General features: G+C 43.0%; 1 protein-coding gene across 1 annotated transcript; it reads right to left on the reverse strand.

The window, feature by feature from the left end:
- Positions 1-1,631: 1,631 nt before the first annotated feature.
- msh2 (mutS homolog 2 (E. coli)) lies at positions 1,632-11,019 on the reverse strand. The gene is made up of 16 exons (XM_030755101.1): positions 10,780-11,019; positions 9,944-10,092; positions 9,545-9,829; positions 9,263-9,409; positions 8,304-8,453; positions 7,835-7,968; positions 6,879-7,078; positions 6,448-6,557; positions 6,203-6,326; positions 4,502-4,652; positions 4,307-4,404; positions 3,732-3,977; positions 3,374-3,578; positions 3,047-3,294; positions 2,741-2,916; positions 1,632-1,906 (listed from the first exon to the last, which is right to left on the reverse strand). The coding sequence occupies exons 1-16, from the start codon at positions 10,985-10,987 to the stop codon at positions 1,730-1,732; spliced, it is 2,808 nt and encodes a 935-aa protein (XP_030610961.1). The 5' UTR covers positions 10,988-11,019; the 3' UTR covers positions 1,632-1,729.
- Positions 11,020-17,269: the final 6,250 nt, after the last annotated feature.

Genomic DNA, 17,269 nt, shown 5'->3' on the forward strand with positions numbered 1-17,269 from the left:
GCTGCAGAATGAACAATTTAGTGCAAAATGTCATAGTTGCTTGGCAAGATTGCTTTTATATTGGAATATAACAAGAATCCAACCAGTTTGCTACAGCTGAGATGAATCCCCTATTGCAAAGAGATGTGTTGCACTGGGAGTGGCTCAGATTGATTGCAAAGTGTTAGCAATTATTTGCAAACTGTATCTACAATCTGCAGTCAGTCTAAGTTGGACCGACTGGAGACAGACTGCCTCCCACCAGGTAACCTCTGAAATCATCTTGCGATCGAAAGTGGTCGCTCTGCTCAACATTTGCAAGTAGCTGCAGTGACTGGTCGACCAATCGGTCATGGAATGTGAAAAACATTTATTGCAAACACCAATTTTTTTCTAGTCGCAAGGAGGTTGCCAGTGTGGCTGAGCCGTAGTAATGAGTCACGCTATTCAAGAACTGCCTCTGGACTGGGACCAGACTGGCACCAGCAGTACTTTTATCTAGAACCTGAACTGAAGGGACTGCCCAAAGTATAGAAAGGTGTACACACCGTATCAAGATAAGTTAAGAAGTGCAGTCTATAATAAGGCTCTCAAATCAGGTGACTACTTCTGGCTGCTCTCGTCACACAGGTCACCACAGAAGGTAGTGCCGCATGTTACATTTGACAGTTTTACAACAGATTCCCTTCCTGACCAAAACCCCAAAGGGTATCCGTGTCTCCGGCTGGATGTGAACCAGCAACTTTTCATTTTCCAAGTGAACTCAGTACCCTCAATCAAATTGAAATTGAGTTGTCCGTCCAGCCAAATTCAACAACCGAACAAGTACAGTGAAGATTAAAATTAGGAAATGTATATTTCAAAATCACTACTTGTTCCAGTTTACAATTACTCTAACATGAACAGGCATTGTAGCTTAAGTAAATTTATTTGAAAATATTCATAAATGTGTAATTTTTCAAATAAATTGTATCCAAAATAGAGCAGATGTTGCAACACTGTTAAAACTTTGAGGTTTGACTATTCAACAACTATTTGTATAATGCATTCAAGCTTTACAATGATGAGCCCTGGACAAATCACCAGTCTCACCCTGTGACAGTTGGGATTGCCTCCAGCCACCTCTCATCTCTAAGCTGGATATGCAGTTAAGGGAATTGATTACGTTAGCTTTCATATGCAAGCGCACATTTTAGCAAATTAAGGTATTTAGACCTCCGCATCAATGTTTTCCCAAGAAGACGGTTTCTCTGTGATTTCCCAGTGGAGCTAACTTCGTTATCTATGTTACATGGAGTCATCAAAGCTCTTTTAGTGATAATGGCCTCAATAATCCACACAGTAGCACCCGTTGTGAGCCATCTAATCTTCTGATCAAGAGGAAACACTGCAGAAGTTAATTCAGATCAGTGGCACCACCACAATAATCAGATAAAACTTAGAATTACTGGGACTGGATGCCTCCTTTAACCCGTTAAGTTGCTCAGAATTAACCTTGGAGCTCCTGCATAATTGCACATGGATTCTTAGGCTGTGGTCAAAAATGTACTGTGACGCATAATTGAGCTGACTGACTTTCAACCAGAAACAAACAGTGATGTCATGACATCAATATGTCAAACAACCACAACAAAATGAGTCTGCATACCAGCAAAAGATTCTTTATTGAAAAACTATACAAGCGCTCTAGTGTCGTTCGCTACAGCAATGAGCTTTAATGTTTGCTGCGCGCACAGCGGGCGTCTAAAAATCAAGCAGTTTTTACAGGAGCGCAGCGTGTGAGGATCTCACTGATGTAGGTGTTATTTTTGGCGATCAGCTCTTGCTTCATTCTCCTGAGCTCCACCTTCACTTCCTCCTCAGTCATGGTGGCAACAGGAAGTGACTTCACCTGCTGCAGAAAGTCCTGGATCAGATTTTCCCCGACCTGACAGAGAGGTAGAACAAAGGTTTTTTTTTTACAAGAAATTCGAATACTGTCTCCTCCATCGCTGAATGCACCTTAGCTCGACTCTGAAATGAGATACATCTGCTGCCTTTAAGCCAGCGTTTATGATTGGCTGCCTCTAGTTACAGTGTCTTTATTGCTATAACTAGACCAAAGCAGCAAGAGTCTATTTACTCTTCTTTTAACTTTTCTTTTATATCCACCAACTTCTAAAGGAAATATAAGCCTGTACTATACAAATATTGCAACACTTGTTAGATTTCTCTTATGATGAGAGTAAAATATCCACCTTTCTACAGTTCATCTACAGTTGAACCTCCCCTCTAATGGTGAATTAAAGTCTGTGCCGCTGGCTGCATCACAAGCCCAGAGTGATCAACACTGGATCTTGCTTACAAAAGTTTTTTTTCTTATCTTATCTTTGCTCTGCCTCAGCAGAAAATCTGCTTCTTAAAAACAACTAAGATGAAACTTCACCAAATTCTTTTGGCTAACTAAATCCTTGAATGAATGAATGCCTGCTTCAGGCTCAGTGGCATGTTCTGCCTCCTGCCCCATTACAGCTGGGATAAACTCCAGCCCAACCGTGACCCTGAATTGGATAAGTGGAAAAGACAGATGGGTGAAGGGCATAAAAGATAATGATTTGTTGGCAATTATTAATAGTTGACTATTAAATTATTGACAATGAAATATAGAATCAATTACAGCAACACTATAATGTGGTATTTAAAATGCTATTTAATGTCCCCGTGCTTGCCTCCCTTTGTCCAGATTATGGTGATGGAATGATAGTGAAAATCTGAGCCTTACCTGCTTGTCTGTCCTTCGCCTCTTAGCCTCGGGCTCCTCCTCCTTCTCTGGCTCATGTCCTGCAGGTTCTTGGAATTCTTCCAGCTCCTCCGCCTTGTCCTTTGCAGCGGCCAGCACTGACGATGGGAAGCAAGCCAACTCGGCAACATGGATTCCAAAACTCTGGTCACACACACCTGAAGACAGAGTTGGATCACTCTGAAGCCTTTCTGGCTGATTTGATACAGCTAATTTGTATCATTTCTTGAGATTTATAAAAAAAAAAACACAACACACACAGGACCCACATACACCACGTGTGCTGACCTGGTCTGACTCTGTACAGCATTGTGAGCGTGTTGTGCGATGTCAGGGCTGTGACGTGCAGGTTGTGGACGGTGGGCTGCTGAGCTGCCAGCACCGTCAGCTCGTGGAAGTGAGTGGCAAACAGGCAGAAGCAGCCGATTTTGGAGGCGATGTGTTCGCTGATGGCCCAGGCCAGACCGAAGCCGTCGTACGTGGACGTGCCTCTGCCGAGCTCGTCGATTATGATGAGCGACTTCTCTGTGGCCGAACTGCAACAACGCCGCAGATGATGAGAAAACTTTGTGTATCTGCTCATCTGTTATGTGTATAACGATAAACACAGCTTACCGCAGAATGGCGGCTGTCTCCAGCATCTCGGACATAAAGGTGGACACTCCTTTCACCTGGCTGTCTCCTGCTCCCACTCTGGCCAGGATGCTGTCAATCACGCTAAGCTCCGCCTTCTCGCATGGCACAAAGCAGCCAATCTGAGCCATCAGTGCAATCACACCCACCTGCCGGATAAAGGTGGACTTGCCACCCATATTTGGTCCTGTAGAGGAGACGTTGGGCTTGCTATAAATCCAATATGTGTAATGATTAAGGTACAAAATGTTCCAACAGATACTGATGTTCCGTTTCATGGACGTGACATAGACTGTTAAAGCTACATGAAGTAAAGGTTCAAACAGTGTTTTTTTTTCACCTGTTATGATATAGAAGCTCTTGTCTCCCTGGACAAAGCTGATGTCATTAGGGATGAAAGCAGTGTCTGCATCTGTCTCCATGCAGGGGTGTCTGGCCTGCAGCAGCTCCATGCGCCTGCAGCCATCGTCTAAGAGGCGAGGCCGAACAAACGGCACAGGCGCAGACACCGATGCGACGGCAAAGCTCGCCACCGCGTCCAGCTGCGCTATCACGTCACTCAGCGTCTGGAGGGGATCCACGTAACCTGGTGGTTCAAAACGGTTAGAGCCTTAAATGAAGCATCACAGTCAAGAGACTGGGTCATGAGCCGGCTCCAAAATGATTTTGTATTTGATAAGAAGAAAAACCACACTATCACCAGTTGTTCAACTTATATGCAGAACCTCAAAGCACTGTGCAGTTTACTGACCTTTACAAAAAAAATGTGAATGAAATCAATTAAAGGGAGGTCTCACAGAGCAACTTTCATGTAATTATGAAATTTTCATTTTCACGTAACCAATGCTTTCCTCTGCTATTCAAATCAATGCCATGCAGACAAGAAAGTGAGCAGCATGTGACAAGATTCCTCACCTGAGGCAATGTTGATGATCTCTTTGACGATGGCGTTCTGGGCTTCCTCATACTCCTCCCTGCTTTTGGTGTACTCCTCGTTCAGAGAGCTCAGCTTACTGCAAGTGCACATTCATCGGTGTGAACCATCAGCTGGCAAAAAGAGCAGGGTTATGTGGTACTGACATTAGAGGGGCACCACGCAGTGAGCCACACCTGTTGGTAAAGCGCACGCCGTTCTTCTGGACATCCAGCGTGGTGAATTTCTTGTTGTTCCTCAGACTCTTTTCCTCCTTGCATGTGACTCTCAGGTAAAAACCCAGCATGGCGTTTGACTCCAGCTTTACAGTTTTACCAGCCTCCAGAGCTGAAACGACATTATCGTGACACACACACACAGTTACCAAAAGTATTCACTCATCCATCTAAATCATAGAATTCAGGTGCTCCAATCACTTCCATGGCCACAGGTGTATAAAACCAAGCACCTAGGCATGCAGACTTCTTCTACAAACATTTGTGATAGAATGGGTCGCTCTCAGGAGCTCAGTGAATTCCAGCATGGTACCGTGATAGGATGCCTGCGCATCAAGTCCAGTTGTGAAATTTCTTCATTACTAAATATTCCACAATCACCTGTTAGTGGTAGCGATTGGGAACGACAGCCATAGGCCACATAAAACGACAGAGCAAGGTCAGCGGATGCTGAGGTGCATAGTGCACAGAGGTCACCAACTTTCTGCAGAGTCAATCGCTACAGACCTCCAAACTTCACGTGGCCTTCAGATTAGCTCAAGGACAGTGTAGAGAGCTTCATGCAGTGGGTTTCTATGGCTGAGCAGCTGCATCCAAGCATAATGCAAAGTGTCGATGCAGTGGTGTAAAGCACGCCACCACTGGACTCTAGAGCAGTGGAGAGTTGTTCTCTGGAGTCACAAATCATGTTTTTCAGTCTGGCAATCTAAAGGACAAGTCTGAGTTTGGCGGTTGCCAGGAGAACAGTATTTGTCTGACTGCATTGTGCCAAGTGTAAAGTTTGGTGGGGGGTGGGGGGGTTATGGTGTGAGGTTGTTTTTCAGGAGTTGGGCTCGGCCCCTTAGTTCCAGTGAAAGGAACTCTTAACTGAATTTAATGCTCCCAACTTCGTGGGAACAGTTTGGGGATGGCCCCTTCCTGTTGCAACATGACTGCACACCAGTGAACAAAGCAGGTCCATAAAAACATGGATGAGCCAGTTTGGTGTGGGAAAAACTTGAATGGCCTGCACAGAGTCTTGACCTCAACCTGACAAAACGCCTTTGGGATGAATTAGAGTGGAGACTGTGAACCATACCTTCTCATCCAACATCAGTGTCTGACCTCACAAATGCACTTCTAGAAGAATGGTCAAAATTCCCATAAACACTCCTAAACCTTGTAGAAAGCGTTCCCAGAAAAGTTGAAACTGTTATAGCTGCAAAGGGTGGGCCGACATCATATTAAACCCTATGGATTAAAAATGGGATCTCACTCAAGTTCATATGTGTGTGAAGGGAGATGAGAGCATACTTTTGGCAACTATTAAGGCGTACCTAATAAAGTGTCCAGTGAACATATATAATAAAAAGAATGATTTCTGGGAAAAATGGCAAATAAACCAACTGATGTGAAATAAAGAATGGAAATGCAGTCTGAAGCACATTAAAGCCTGAGAGTGACATTTAAATTAAAATTATCTTAATTTAAGCCGTACCTGTCAAAACATTTTTTTAAAATCTTAGCTCAAAATACCTCACAGATCTTTCATTCTGCCACGCCAGTATAACTGTTTTTTGTCAATTTTTAGATACTTTGTATTTTACATCTAAGTAATAATGTCAAGCTTATGAGTTATACACACACACACACACACACACACTGTGTGTGTACTGTAATCACCTAGTTCTCTGGCTGCACTGTTCAGCACTGCCTGCATGTTCTTTTCCAGCACATCCATCTTTTCTCTCAGTTCACTCAGCACTGGATCAAACGATGCCTTCACCAGGAACTCATGGTGGTCAATCTACGTGAAACACACAATATGCAGGAAAAAAAAAAAAAAAAAAACAGCATATAAGCAAATTGCAGAATAGACTGTGCAAACACAAAGTGCAAAATTTTTACGCAAATGCAAATGAAAAGACCTGGTTCATGTCCAGCGTGGTTTCAATCATCTCCTGGTATTTGGTGAAGTCAGTCTGCAGGTCTCTGAGAGGCGAGAGGAACACTGCATTTAGCAGAGTCTCATAGCTACCTGCAACACAAACACAAATATTAGCAAAAATTTTAGCCAAGATAGAATTACAGCTGCGTCGCTCTCTGCTTTAAATCCATCTGCTTTAATATGTCAGGAGTCCCATGAAAAATAACATCACTTGTTTACACACATTCAGCATGATATAGCAACATGGATCTTTGGACTCCGGCATTTGCACACAAAAAAAAAAAAAAAAGAAAGAAAGAAAGAAAATTCAGAAACTGTCAAATCAGCAACATGAACCAAACAAGACACAATACTCCTGCAGAACAGACCGAGCATTTTGTGGAGCCACACAGTGTATCAGCTGCAGTGTACCTGAGTATCTCTCCAGAGCAGTGATTAGAGCCGGTATTTGGCTCACAGCCTGGTAGACGCGGTAGCAGTCCTGAAGCGTTGCCGTGTGACGGTGAAACTTCTTGGCCAGGCGATGAAGATCAGGAAACCGCCTCAGCAAATCGTCCTGGCAGGTCTGCCTCAGCTCAGAGTCACACACAAAACTTTCCACCAGGTCAAGCCTGCACAAAAATGTCAAGATCCACAGTAAGTGTAACAAATATCTATACCACATTTTATCTATGATTTAAATATACAGTACTGTGTAAAAGTCTTGAGTCACCCTTCACTTCTTAAGATTTTGCTGCCGAGGAGCCAAACTTGAGCTCTCCAGGCTTTCTGAAGGTCTATAACTGAAGGTCTACGGCTGCTTTTTCACTCATTTTCAGTGAACCAGTTAAGTTTACACATAACAGACAACTTAGAACCTATTTTAAATGGAATATTTATGTCCATTATTACTAGCAACCTGTCACAAAAAACACAGTTTATTCAAATTTCTTTAGTTGAATCTGTTAAACTTGCCAAAGATAAGACAGGCATATTTGCACCAATAAAGTGACTCCCAAATAGCTATTTGCCAGAAACCTGGCATGGTGTGAAGTGTGAAGGCAAGTGGAGAACAACAGAAGAAGTGTCAGGCCTAAAAACTATCTGTAGCAGATGAACAGTATCTGAAAACCATGTCCTTAATAGGAAAGAATTCCAGGAAATAGGTGACACAGGAGCTGAGAGATGCATCTGACCCTTCAGCTGATCATCCACTGTTCACCAAAGCCGTTCTTAGGGAAGGGAAATGGAGATGGAGAGAAAAGGCTGAGGTGTGCCAAATTACACAAGAGACTGTATCTCCTACAGATCAGACATACTGCTAAGGTGGGTTTGTTCAAAGTACAGAAAGCCTCTATCCTTCCACTTTATCCCTGTCATTGTATTACCTCTCCTCTATTTTGGTTTTGTCCATGAGCGGCTGTTTGATCCACTGGTTGACCAGCCGCTGACCCTGTGGAGTGCGGCACTTGTTCAACAAACCAGCCAACGAGTGAGCTCCACTGGTGTCGTCAGGTGAGCCCTGAAGTATATACTTTACATGTTAATCATGAGGTGATCCACTAAAACAAAACAAGTTTAACAATAATATTTTTTTTTTGCATAGTTATAAGTTTTACCTACATAAGAGCAACAACAAAAAAAAAAAACAGGCTCAATAAAATGTAAAATGATATTTAGCTTCAAAAACATCACTAGCATCTGTTGAATTTTCCATATAACCCCAGTTTGATTTTCTAGCACAGCAAGACCTAAATCTAAACACAACTACAGCTTTAACACCAAGAGCCAGGAGAAGAACGCTTCTGTTGTTTAGATGCATTTATTAAGATTTAAACTTTGACACTGGTCGCTTACCTGGAAGAGATTAAGAGCCCTGACAGCAGCATTGTCCAACCTCATGTACTGACCCAGGTCCAGAGCGCTCAGGCTGAAGGAGTTGAAGTTTGACTCATCAGAGAGCAGTTCGAGGAAACGCACCACAGCAGCCAAGCATGACATGGCCACCTGAGAATGACGCCACACATGAAGACTTTGGTCAGACTTTTCAAATGCTCACCTCTTCATGTGAACATTAAGGGGAAGGGGGGAATTACAGAGGCCCCTAAAGCTCAGAAGGAGCATTTTTTTTGGAAGACTACTTTTTGCAACACCTCGCAACAGCTTCAGCATTTCATCACAACCCACGGTAAGAGTGATATCATGTATTATACTAGAACATGGTGTACTGAGGGATTTTGTGTCAATCAAATATTATTCTTGTCACTGCAAATGTACTGTATATTTACTACATTAGTATACATGAAAAGCCCTGATTGACAGTTAATTGAATACAATTTGTGTGAAGGTAGAAACTCTCTTGTGGCTTCAGCTGGACCGGGGAGGCCAATGGCCTTCAGCCCGAGAGTTAACAACACCAACATGGTGCCAAGCAAGCTAAGGAGGCAGCTGGAAACCAAACAAATGCTCAGACTCCAGTCTTTATCGCTACGTTTAGAGAGAAAAGCTTATCAGCTTTCTCGCTGATAAGATGGTTATCGCTGAGATTTTATCAATAAAGGCACTGACACCAATGTTGTGTAGTTCCGAATGCTGCTGTAAAATAAAGACAACAGTTTTTCACACATTAGCAGTCTCACTGTTGATGTTTTAGCTCTAAAATTCATACTAAGCACATATAGAATTAATTATCTGTGGTCATCTTATTAATCAAATGGGAAGGCTCCATACTGTCAGAGATACTAAGATTTTAACCAAATTCTGGCTATGGAGAATCCTGAGTCAACAGAACTGTTTGTGTTTTTCCTGTTGTTCACCTGTTTGTCCAACTCAGGCAGGGTGTTGCTCGCCACAGTCTCCCCTCTCTTTGCTCTCAGCAGCCTGTTGAGATCCTGGACCATATCCTTGCTGCTGAACTCAGCTCTCTTCCTGTCAGAGACAAGCATGCCGCCACGCTGCACAACCTACCCAGACATACAAAAACAACATCATTGTGGTTTCAAAAAGAAAGACTTCTTATGCATATTGCATTCAGCACGATTAGCATTTATATAGATTTATTTAACATACAGTGACACAGTTCACAGCTTAGTAATTACCTCACGCAGTTTACTCCCATCAGCATTGGCTTCCCCCTGGGCTAGGAGACACTCTTTGGGGCTGATTTGGACAAGCAGGGACTCCAAGTTGGAGAATATCTCGTTGTCTGGAAACTCGCACACTCCCATCGTCCTCTGGGCTGCATCCACGTACCCGACCCCGACCACACGCTGCCCATCGGCTCCTGCTGCAAGCCGCACAGCAACAACACCTGCACAGCCCTCCGCTCCGCTCCCACCACCAAAAAGGATCTCCTCAAACTGAGTCAAGTTTCCTGGAGAGGCCTGCATTTAAACAAAACAGGTAAGTGAAATCACAGCAAGATTTCTGTTTTTTTTTTTTTTTTTTAAAAAACAAGTAAGAACTACCCTGATGTGCGTCAGTAGCCAGCACAGTACCTTGTATTCAATCTTCCAGTCGTGCTCCTTGCTGCTCTTGCTGTGGTTCCTGTACACCTCCACTCTATACTGCCTCACCAGCAGCAAATCTTTTACGAAAGCCTCAAAGTTCAGCTTGCTCAGGACCACACTCTCCAGCTTGCGACTCCCTGTTGACCAACAATAACATTTAAAATTATTTCCATAATGCGCATTTGTCATGGCACGGTTTGCTGGCAATTTTAATGAAGAAGTAGCTCATGTGAGCAGGTGGCCCTCTTTATGTACAACTGCACAGCAAACTCAACCATGGGGTCCTAGTGGAAAATTGAGAGAATCCACAAAATCACCAGTCATGCAGATTTTTGTGGAGTACACTGAAAACCACCACAGAAGAAAGGAAATGCAGATACAATAAAGATAATAAACGTCTACTAACTAGGTGAAACTGGGGCAAGATGATTCTCAGAGTTCTGTCATACTCATTCTGTCAGTGATCTCACAAGTAAACTGTAGCTCAAGGACGCATCTCCACTCAAACTCAAATATTACTAAACAGCAACAGTTAACAGCTTAAAAAATTCCTGAGACAAAAAAAAATGAGAACACATGAGGGTAAGACGAATTCTCCATGTGCTGAATGGCTCTCAGCATGTCCCACACTAACATACTCTCTGTCTGTTCCCTCTAATGAGCGCCAGTGCTCCTGCAGGGCCATGAACGTACAGTACCTGCTAGGACTGCAGCTAATGGGTGCATCTGTAGCCAGCTTAGCTTGGGAACCATCAAACCCCCAAATACACGGTGTTCAAAAAAACTAGGTTGGCTTAGCAAACAGCTAGGCTGTAGCCAGTTACCTGAGCCCAAATATTTTATGACCCCGTTCGTCTTGAAAACCTCCTTCGCTGCGAATATGGCGTCTTTCCCGTGAACCGTGTAGTATTCGTTACGGTCAAATATCCGGAATGTGGTGTCCGGTTTCTCCGGCATGGAGAATATAAAGTTAAGAAAGCTGTGCTCGGCTGCGCTGTCCATGGACAGATTCTGTTTCGGCTGCACCGCCATGCTGGAAACTCCCGCCACCAAGCGGGGCCAAACAGGAAGTTACGTTGACGCGGCGTTACCACGGAAACAGGGATGCGGCCGGGACCGCTCACTTCTTCCTCTTCTTCCTGTGTTTTTTTTTTAACGACAACGGGATTGGTACGGTGATTACGCCTCAGTTAATTATTTAAGTTAAATATTTGAATTAACTTTTAATTTCAACAATCACTGGACCATAAAAACTACATGCACAGAATCTCAAATTAAAAACTGCTTAAAAAGTTATTTCGGTCACTGAAAAAAATACCACACTTGAACTATAGCAATTTGCACACCAGTGATGCAAAAGTATTACATTGCCTGTTTGGGAAGTACAGTGTTTTTTATACCTAGTTCCCCATTTTCAGAATCACAATTTTCAGAATCATTAACTAGCCAAGCAGTTTCATGGCCAGGTGGGGTCTGGTCCCCCTTATAACATGACAATTTAAGCTTGCATGTGGTGGCTGTTCCCTGGAACTGTCAAGTGAGAGAGACCATTATTTATAGAGACCATCATTAGGTTTAAAAAAAAAAAAACTCTAAATAACCCTATCAGAGAGATACAGTACCAGCTGACTGGTACTGTAGTCTTTAAAGAATTTTTGAGATAAAATGAAGGTTGGGTCAAGTGATTGCTTTTTAAGTAATGATTTAATTACTGCCACCTAAAAAGCCAATGTACAAAGCCAATTAATAAAGATAGACTGATCATATTTGAGATTGAAGCATTAATTAATAGTAGGACTTCTTTGAACAGTCTTGTATGAATGGGGTGTAATAAACATGTTGATGTTTTGGAGGAAGTAACTATTGAAGTTAACTCAGTAAGTTCAATTGGAGAGAAAGAGTCTAAATAAATGTCAATAGCGCTGAAAGTAGCTGAACATAAACACATGTCTTTGAAATGTTCTGAATAGTTTTTACTCCAATGGTTAAAATATTATTTGTGAAGAAATTCATGAAGTCATTACTAGTTAAGGTTAAAGGAATACTCAGCTCAACAGAGCTCTGACTCTTTGTCAGTATGGTTACAGTGCTGAAAAGAAACCTGGGGTTGTTCTTATTTTCTTCAATCAGTGATGATACAGAGGGTTTATAACAAGGTACAAACCACTGGTTACACTCAAGCACAAGAAGACCAGATTAGACTCAGGTATCTGAAAACATCTAGAAAAAGCTTGCACAATTCTGAAAAAATAAAATACTTTGGATGGATAAAAGCAAGATTAGCTTGTAGCAGAATGATGGGAACAGAAAAGTATGGAGAAGGAGAGAAACAACTTATGATCCAAACTGTTCTACATCATCTGTCAAACATGGTAGAAGCAGTGTTATAGTATGGGCACATATGGCTGCCAGTGGAACTTGGGTCATTTGTGTTTATTGATGATGTGACCCTTGATAGAAGTAGCAAGATGAATTGCGAAATGTACAGGGCTATACTCTCTGTTCAGATTCAGCTAAATGCTGGAAAAAAAGAGTGCAAATACTGTAGATAATGGTCTAAAGCATACTGCAAAAACAACTCAAGAGTTTTTCAAGGCAAAGAAATGGGATATTCTTCAATGACCATCTGAGTCACCTGATCTCAACCCAACAGTAAATGGTTTTCAGTCACTGAAGGCAGAGCAATCTGCAAACAAGCAGCAAACTAAAGGTGACTGCCGTAAATGCCTGGCAGAGCATTTCGAGGGAGGAGACACAGCATTTGTTGATATCCACTGGTTCCAGACCCCAGGCAGTCATTAATTGCAAATGATTTCCATCCAAGTATTGAAGACAATCCTTATATTAAAAATTCTAATTTGATTTTAAATCTCTGATTTTAATTTTATTTTATTTTATTTTTGAATCTCTGAAATTGGGGCAGCACGGTGGTTAGCACTGCTGCCTCACAGCTAGAATACCATCTGGAAGGCCTGGGTTCGATTCCACCTTGGCCCGGGGGGAATTTGCATGTGGGTTTCCTCCGGGTACTCCAGTTTCCTCCCACAGTCCAAAGACTTGCACTTACTGGGGTTAGGTTAATTGGCTATTCTAAATTGCCCGTAGGTATGAATGTGAGTGTGGATGTTGTCTGTCTTTCTGTGTTAGGCTGGCGACCTGTACAGGGTGTACCGTTCCTCTTGCCCTATGGAGCCTGGGATAGGCTCCAGCCCGCAACCCTGAACAGGATAAGCGGAAGTGAATGGATGGATGGATGGATCTCTGAAATTGGGGTATAATGCTTCTTTCAGCTGCAATCACAGGAGATAGCACTGCATATTTGATTTGGCAGGTTTGTACGGATTTTGGTCTTGAACCAGAGGTCTATGTTAGTCAAATGCGTCAGTCACTGCACTATGGAGCCAATCCTAAACAGTTAATGTAATTCTGAAAACCCTTTTATTTAAAAACTTATGGATGTAACAGTACATACTCTATATAGTATATACTTTATACTGGACTGTGAAGTGTAGACTCAAATAGACTTAGAATAAGACTAAGCAGGAACTAACATTATTAAACTTATCTACAATAATTTCAGAGATTAAAAAGAAAGTTATGATGATGTATGAACTTTTGAACTGTGATTAAACTTAAATACACTCAAACCAAAAAAAATCATGTTGGGGGTTGATAAAATGTATCTGTAACATCTGGATTTTAACAGTGATTATCTGAGAATGTTGGCATCCCTATATTTTTATTTAGTGGCTATAGAAAATCAGCTTTATGACTACAGCTGAGAGTAAACAGCAAGCATGAATAGGCAAGACCTTTTCTGAAACTAATCATCTGAATGACTATGTTGTATAGATCAAATGGCGCCCTCAGGGATGTACAAGTTACCCACAGCATTTGCCCTCTTGCATGCTCACAGATGCATAACAAGCCACATGGTCTTCAGCCTGGAGAACGTGACATCTGTGATTTCTATGAAAAGTTTCTAAATGCAACTCATCAGATAAATTAAGTTTTTCCACTTTCTCAGTCCTCAGTACATGTGCTCAGGCCCAGATAAAGTAGAAATGTTTATGAATTATATGTTTTTCTTTGCATAGCATAATTTTAACTTGCAAACTGCATTCACTGACAGTGGTTTGAAGGCGTATTCCTGAGCCCAAGCACTGATTTCCACTATTCTGTCATTTTTAATGCAGTGCTGGCTGAGGCCTTGCCCCTTGACTACAGAGATTTTTTTTTTTTGTCTTTTGTGTCTTCACATGGAGAAGAACCACACAATAGCATTTCTTCAAACGTTTTAGCCCAAAAGAGGCACACTTTACCCAGTGTTGCGTTGATAGCTTGCTATCATATTGCTTATAATGAACAGAACAATAACATTTTAAGTAACACAAGGCTTGCAGTGATGATTGTTCAATTCTCCCTGTCTCACATCCAAAATATACAAACTTATCAGAATCTGTGAAATCTGCACATCAATCACAAGAATTAAGACCTAAAGAGAGATGGACTTGCCCTCCTGTAGACTCACCACCCGCAGGAGGCGTTATAGTGGTTGGGTGCAATGTGTGTTGGGCCAAGGGTGGAGGTCCTGGCGGACTGATACCCAGCCATCAAGGGAGCCTGAGCTATAGTATGAGGTTGAGAGATACCAGCTAGATATAGTCAGTCTCACTCAATGCTGGGCTTTGGAACCAGTATCCTGGAGAGGGGGTGGCCTCTGTTTAAGTCTGGAGTTGCCCTTGGCTATAGATGGCAGGTTGGCGTGGGTATCCTTGTCTCCCCTTAGTTTGCTGCCAGTATATTGGAGTTTTCACCAGTAGATGAGAGGGTCGCTTCCATGTGTCTTTGGGGCAGGAAACGGGTCCTGACTGTTGTTTGCACTTACATGCTGAATGGCAGATCAGAGTACCCAGCCTTCTTGGAGTTGCTAGGTGGGGTGCTCGAGGGTGCTCCATCTGGTGACTCCGTCATCCTACTAGGAGACTTCAATGCTCGTGTGGGCAACAACAGTGGTGGAGTGGAGGGGCATGATTGGGCGAAACCAGGACACCCTAGGTCACAGGTTGATGATCGATTTTGTAATCATATCATCAGATCTGCAGCTGTATGTTCTAGACACTTGGGTAGAAAGAGGAGCTGAGCTGTCATCTGATCACCATCTGGTGGTGAGTTAGATCAGGTGGCGGGGGAGGATGCTCGACAGACCTAGCACACCTAAACATATAGTGAGGGTGTGCTGGGAACTCCTAACAGAGGCCGCAGTCCAGGAGATCTTCAACTCCCAGCTCCAGCAGAACTTTCCAAGGGAGGTTGAGGACATTGAGTCTGAATGAACCATGTTCCACACTTCCATTGTTGAGGCTGCTACAATGAGCTGTGACAGCAAGGTGGGTGTTGCCTGTTGTGATGGTAATCCTCGAACCAGATGGTGGACACCAGAGGTAAAGGGAGCCATCAAGCTGAAAAAGGAGTCCTATCGGGCTTGGTTAGCCTGTGGGACTGCCCTTTAGGTGTCACCACAGCTGATAGGTACTGGCAGGCCAAGCGCAATGCGGCTCGAGGAACTCAAATGATTACTAGCTTATTTGCTTTATCCTCTCAAGGATATTCAAGTGTGTGTGTGTGTGTGTGTGTGTGTGTGTGTGTGTGTGTGTGTGTGTGTGTGTGTGTGTGTGTGTGTGTGTGTGTGTTTGCCCATCCAGTCTACATGTGCTTTGTGGACTTGGATAAGGCATCTGACCATGTACCTCGAGGTATCATGTGGAGGATACTGCGGGAGTAAGGGGTATCTCGCTCCTGCAACTTCAGTAAATGAGTAATTAATTTGATGGGCAGATTATACATAATTCTGTAAAAAGAGAGTTAATTTTTCAGCTGCTGCAGCCTGGCATTGCTTCCAGCTGACGACATGGAGATAATAAGAAAATAATGATATCCTATGACCTGCTAACAGCTTCAACACATCCTTTTTTCCTTTTCACCCCTGTGATTCATTCATGGTGCAGATGTCAAAGTTGCATTTGTGGTGCTTCGACGTCTAGCCTTACAGAAGAGCAGCTAGCATAAATTGATTAACTTTTTAAAGTGGCAGGTAATTTCAAATTAATCTTTTCAAACAGCACACAGATACCAGCAAACAACTTTTTTTTTTTTTCTGTGCTGTTTGTAACGCATTGTGTCTTGGTAACTAAATTGCTGTATTTCTTAGGGAGAGAAAAAAAAGTTAATCTGTAACACTCTCAGGGATGGACAAAGATGTAAGAAAGGCTGGACAGGACCAGAAGATAAGTGAATTTTTCAAAGGTAACTCCTCAGCAAGTGACATTTGATAAACTGGTAATTTTGCTTACTTGTAAAATCCTAATAACATTTAGAGTTGTATGCGATTCAAAGTGTGTTAGCTTTTGTCTACACTGCTGTGTTGTGCAATGGTACCTGTGAGCAGCCATTAGCTCGGAAACCTGATGATAAACTTTCTCATTTCTCGTCACTCCGTCTAGCTCACTCTGGATTCTCTTATCTGCCACCAAGCACAGAAATGTCTGCACCTCCTCATTGGACCACGGTGTTGTTGGTTTGCGTGCCTCCATTTTCTTGCTGTCGGGTTTTAAAATGGTGTGGTTGGTTCTGGTTGGTTCCGTTCTCATGACTCAGCTAGTGACGACACTACCTGGCCAATCAGCGTCATGCTGTTCTTCTGCTTCACATTTTCGGATTGCCTCGGATCACTTGGAACCCTGCCTGAGTGGGTACTAAAAAAGTACCTGGTACCGGGACCTAATGGAAAAGCCTACAAACCGTGCCGAGTTGAATCGAGTGTAGGCACTAGTGGAAAGGCGGCATATGTGGGACTGGTGCAGAGCATGCTGTGATATGTGTGATCAGTGCTGAATAACATCAAGGGTAGCAGACATGTATGTATTTAAGGTCATGATGCTGATTAAATGTACTCTCTAAATTTTGTTCATAACTTTTATGGACAAAATTTCTAGGCGTAGCCAAGTGGTGGAAGGCTTCCACCTTGGTGGCCTCAGAATCTCATGTCTGCCTGCCATCCTGGTCTTGTTGGCTTCATCAGGTGGTGGCCGCCAGCTCACACTGGAGTGGTTTGCAGCCGAGTGTGAAGCAGCAGGTATGAGAATTAGCACCTCCAAATATGAGGCCATGGTCCTCAGCCAAGAGTGAGGTGTTCCAGGCATGTCCTACTGGGAAATAGGCCTGGTGCAGACCCAGGACATGCTGGAGAGATTATACCTATAGGCTGGCCTAGGAATGCCTCAGTGTCTCCCTGGATGAGCTGGAGAAGGTGGC

This window comes from Archocentrus centrarchus, chromosome 19 (genome assembly GCF_007364275.1).
Source record: "Archocentrus centrarchus isolate MPI-CPG fArcCen1 chromosome 19, fArcCen1, whole genome shotgun sequence".
NCBI lineage: Eukaryota > Metazoa > Chordata > Actinopteri > Cichliformes > Cichlidae > Archocentrus > Archocentrus centrarchus.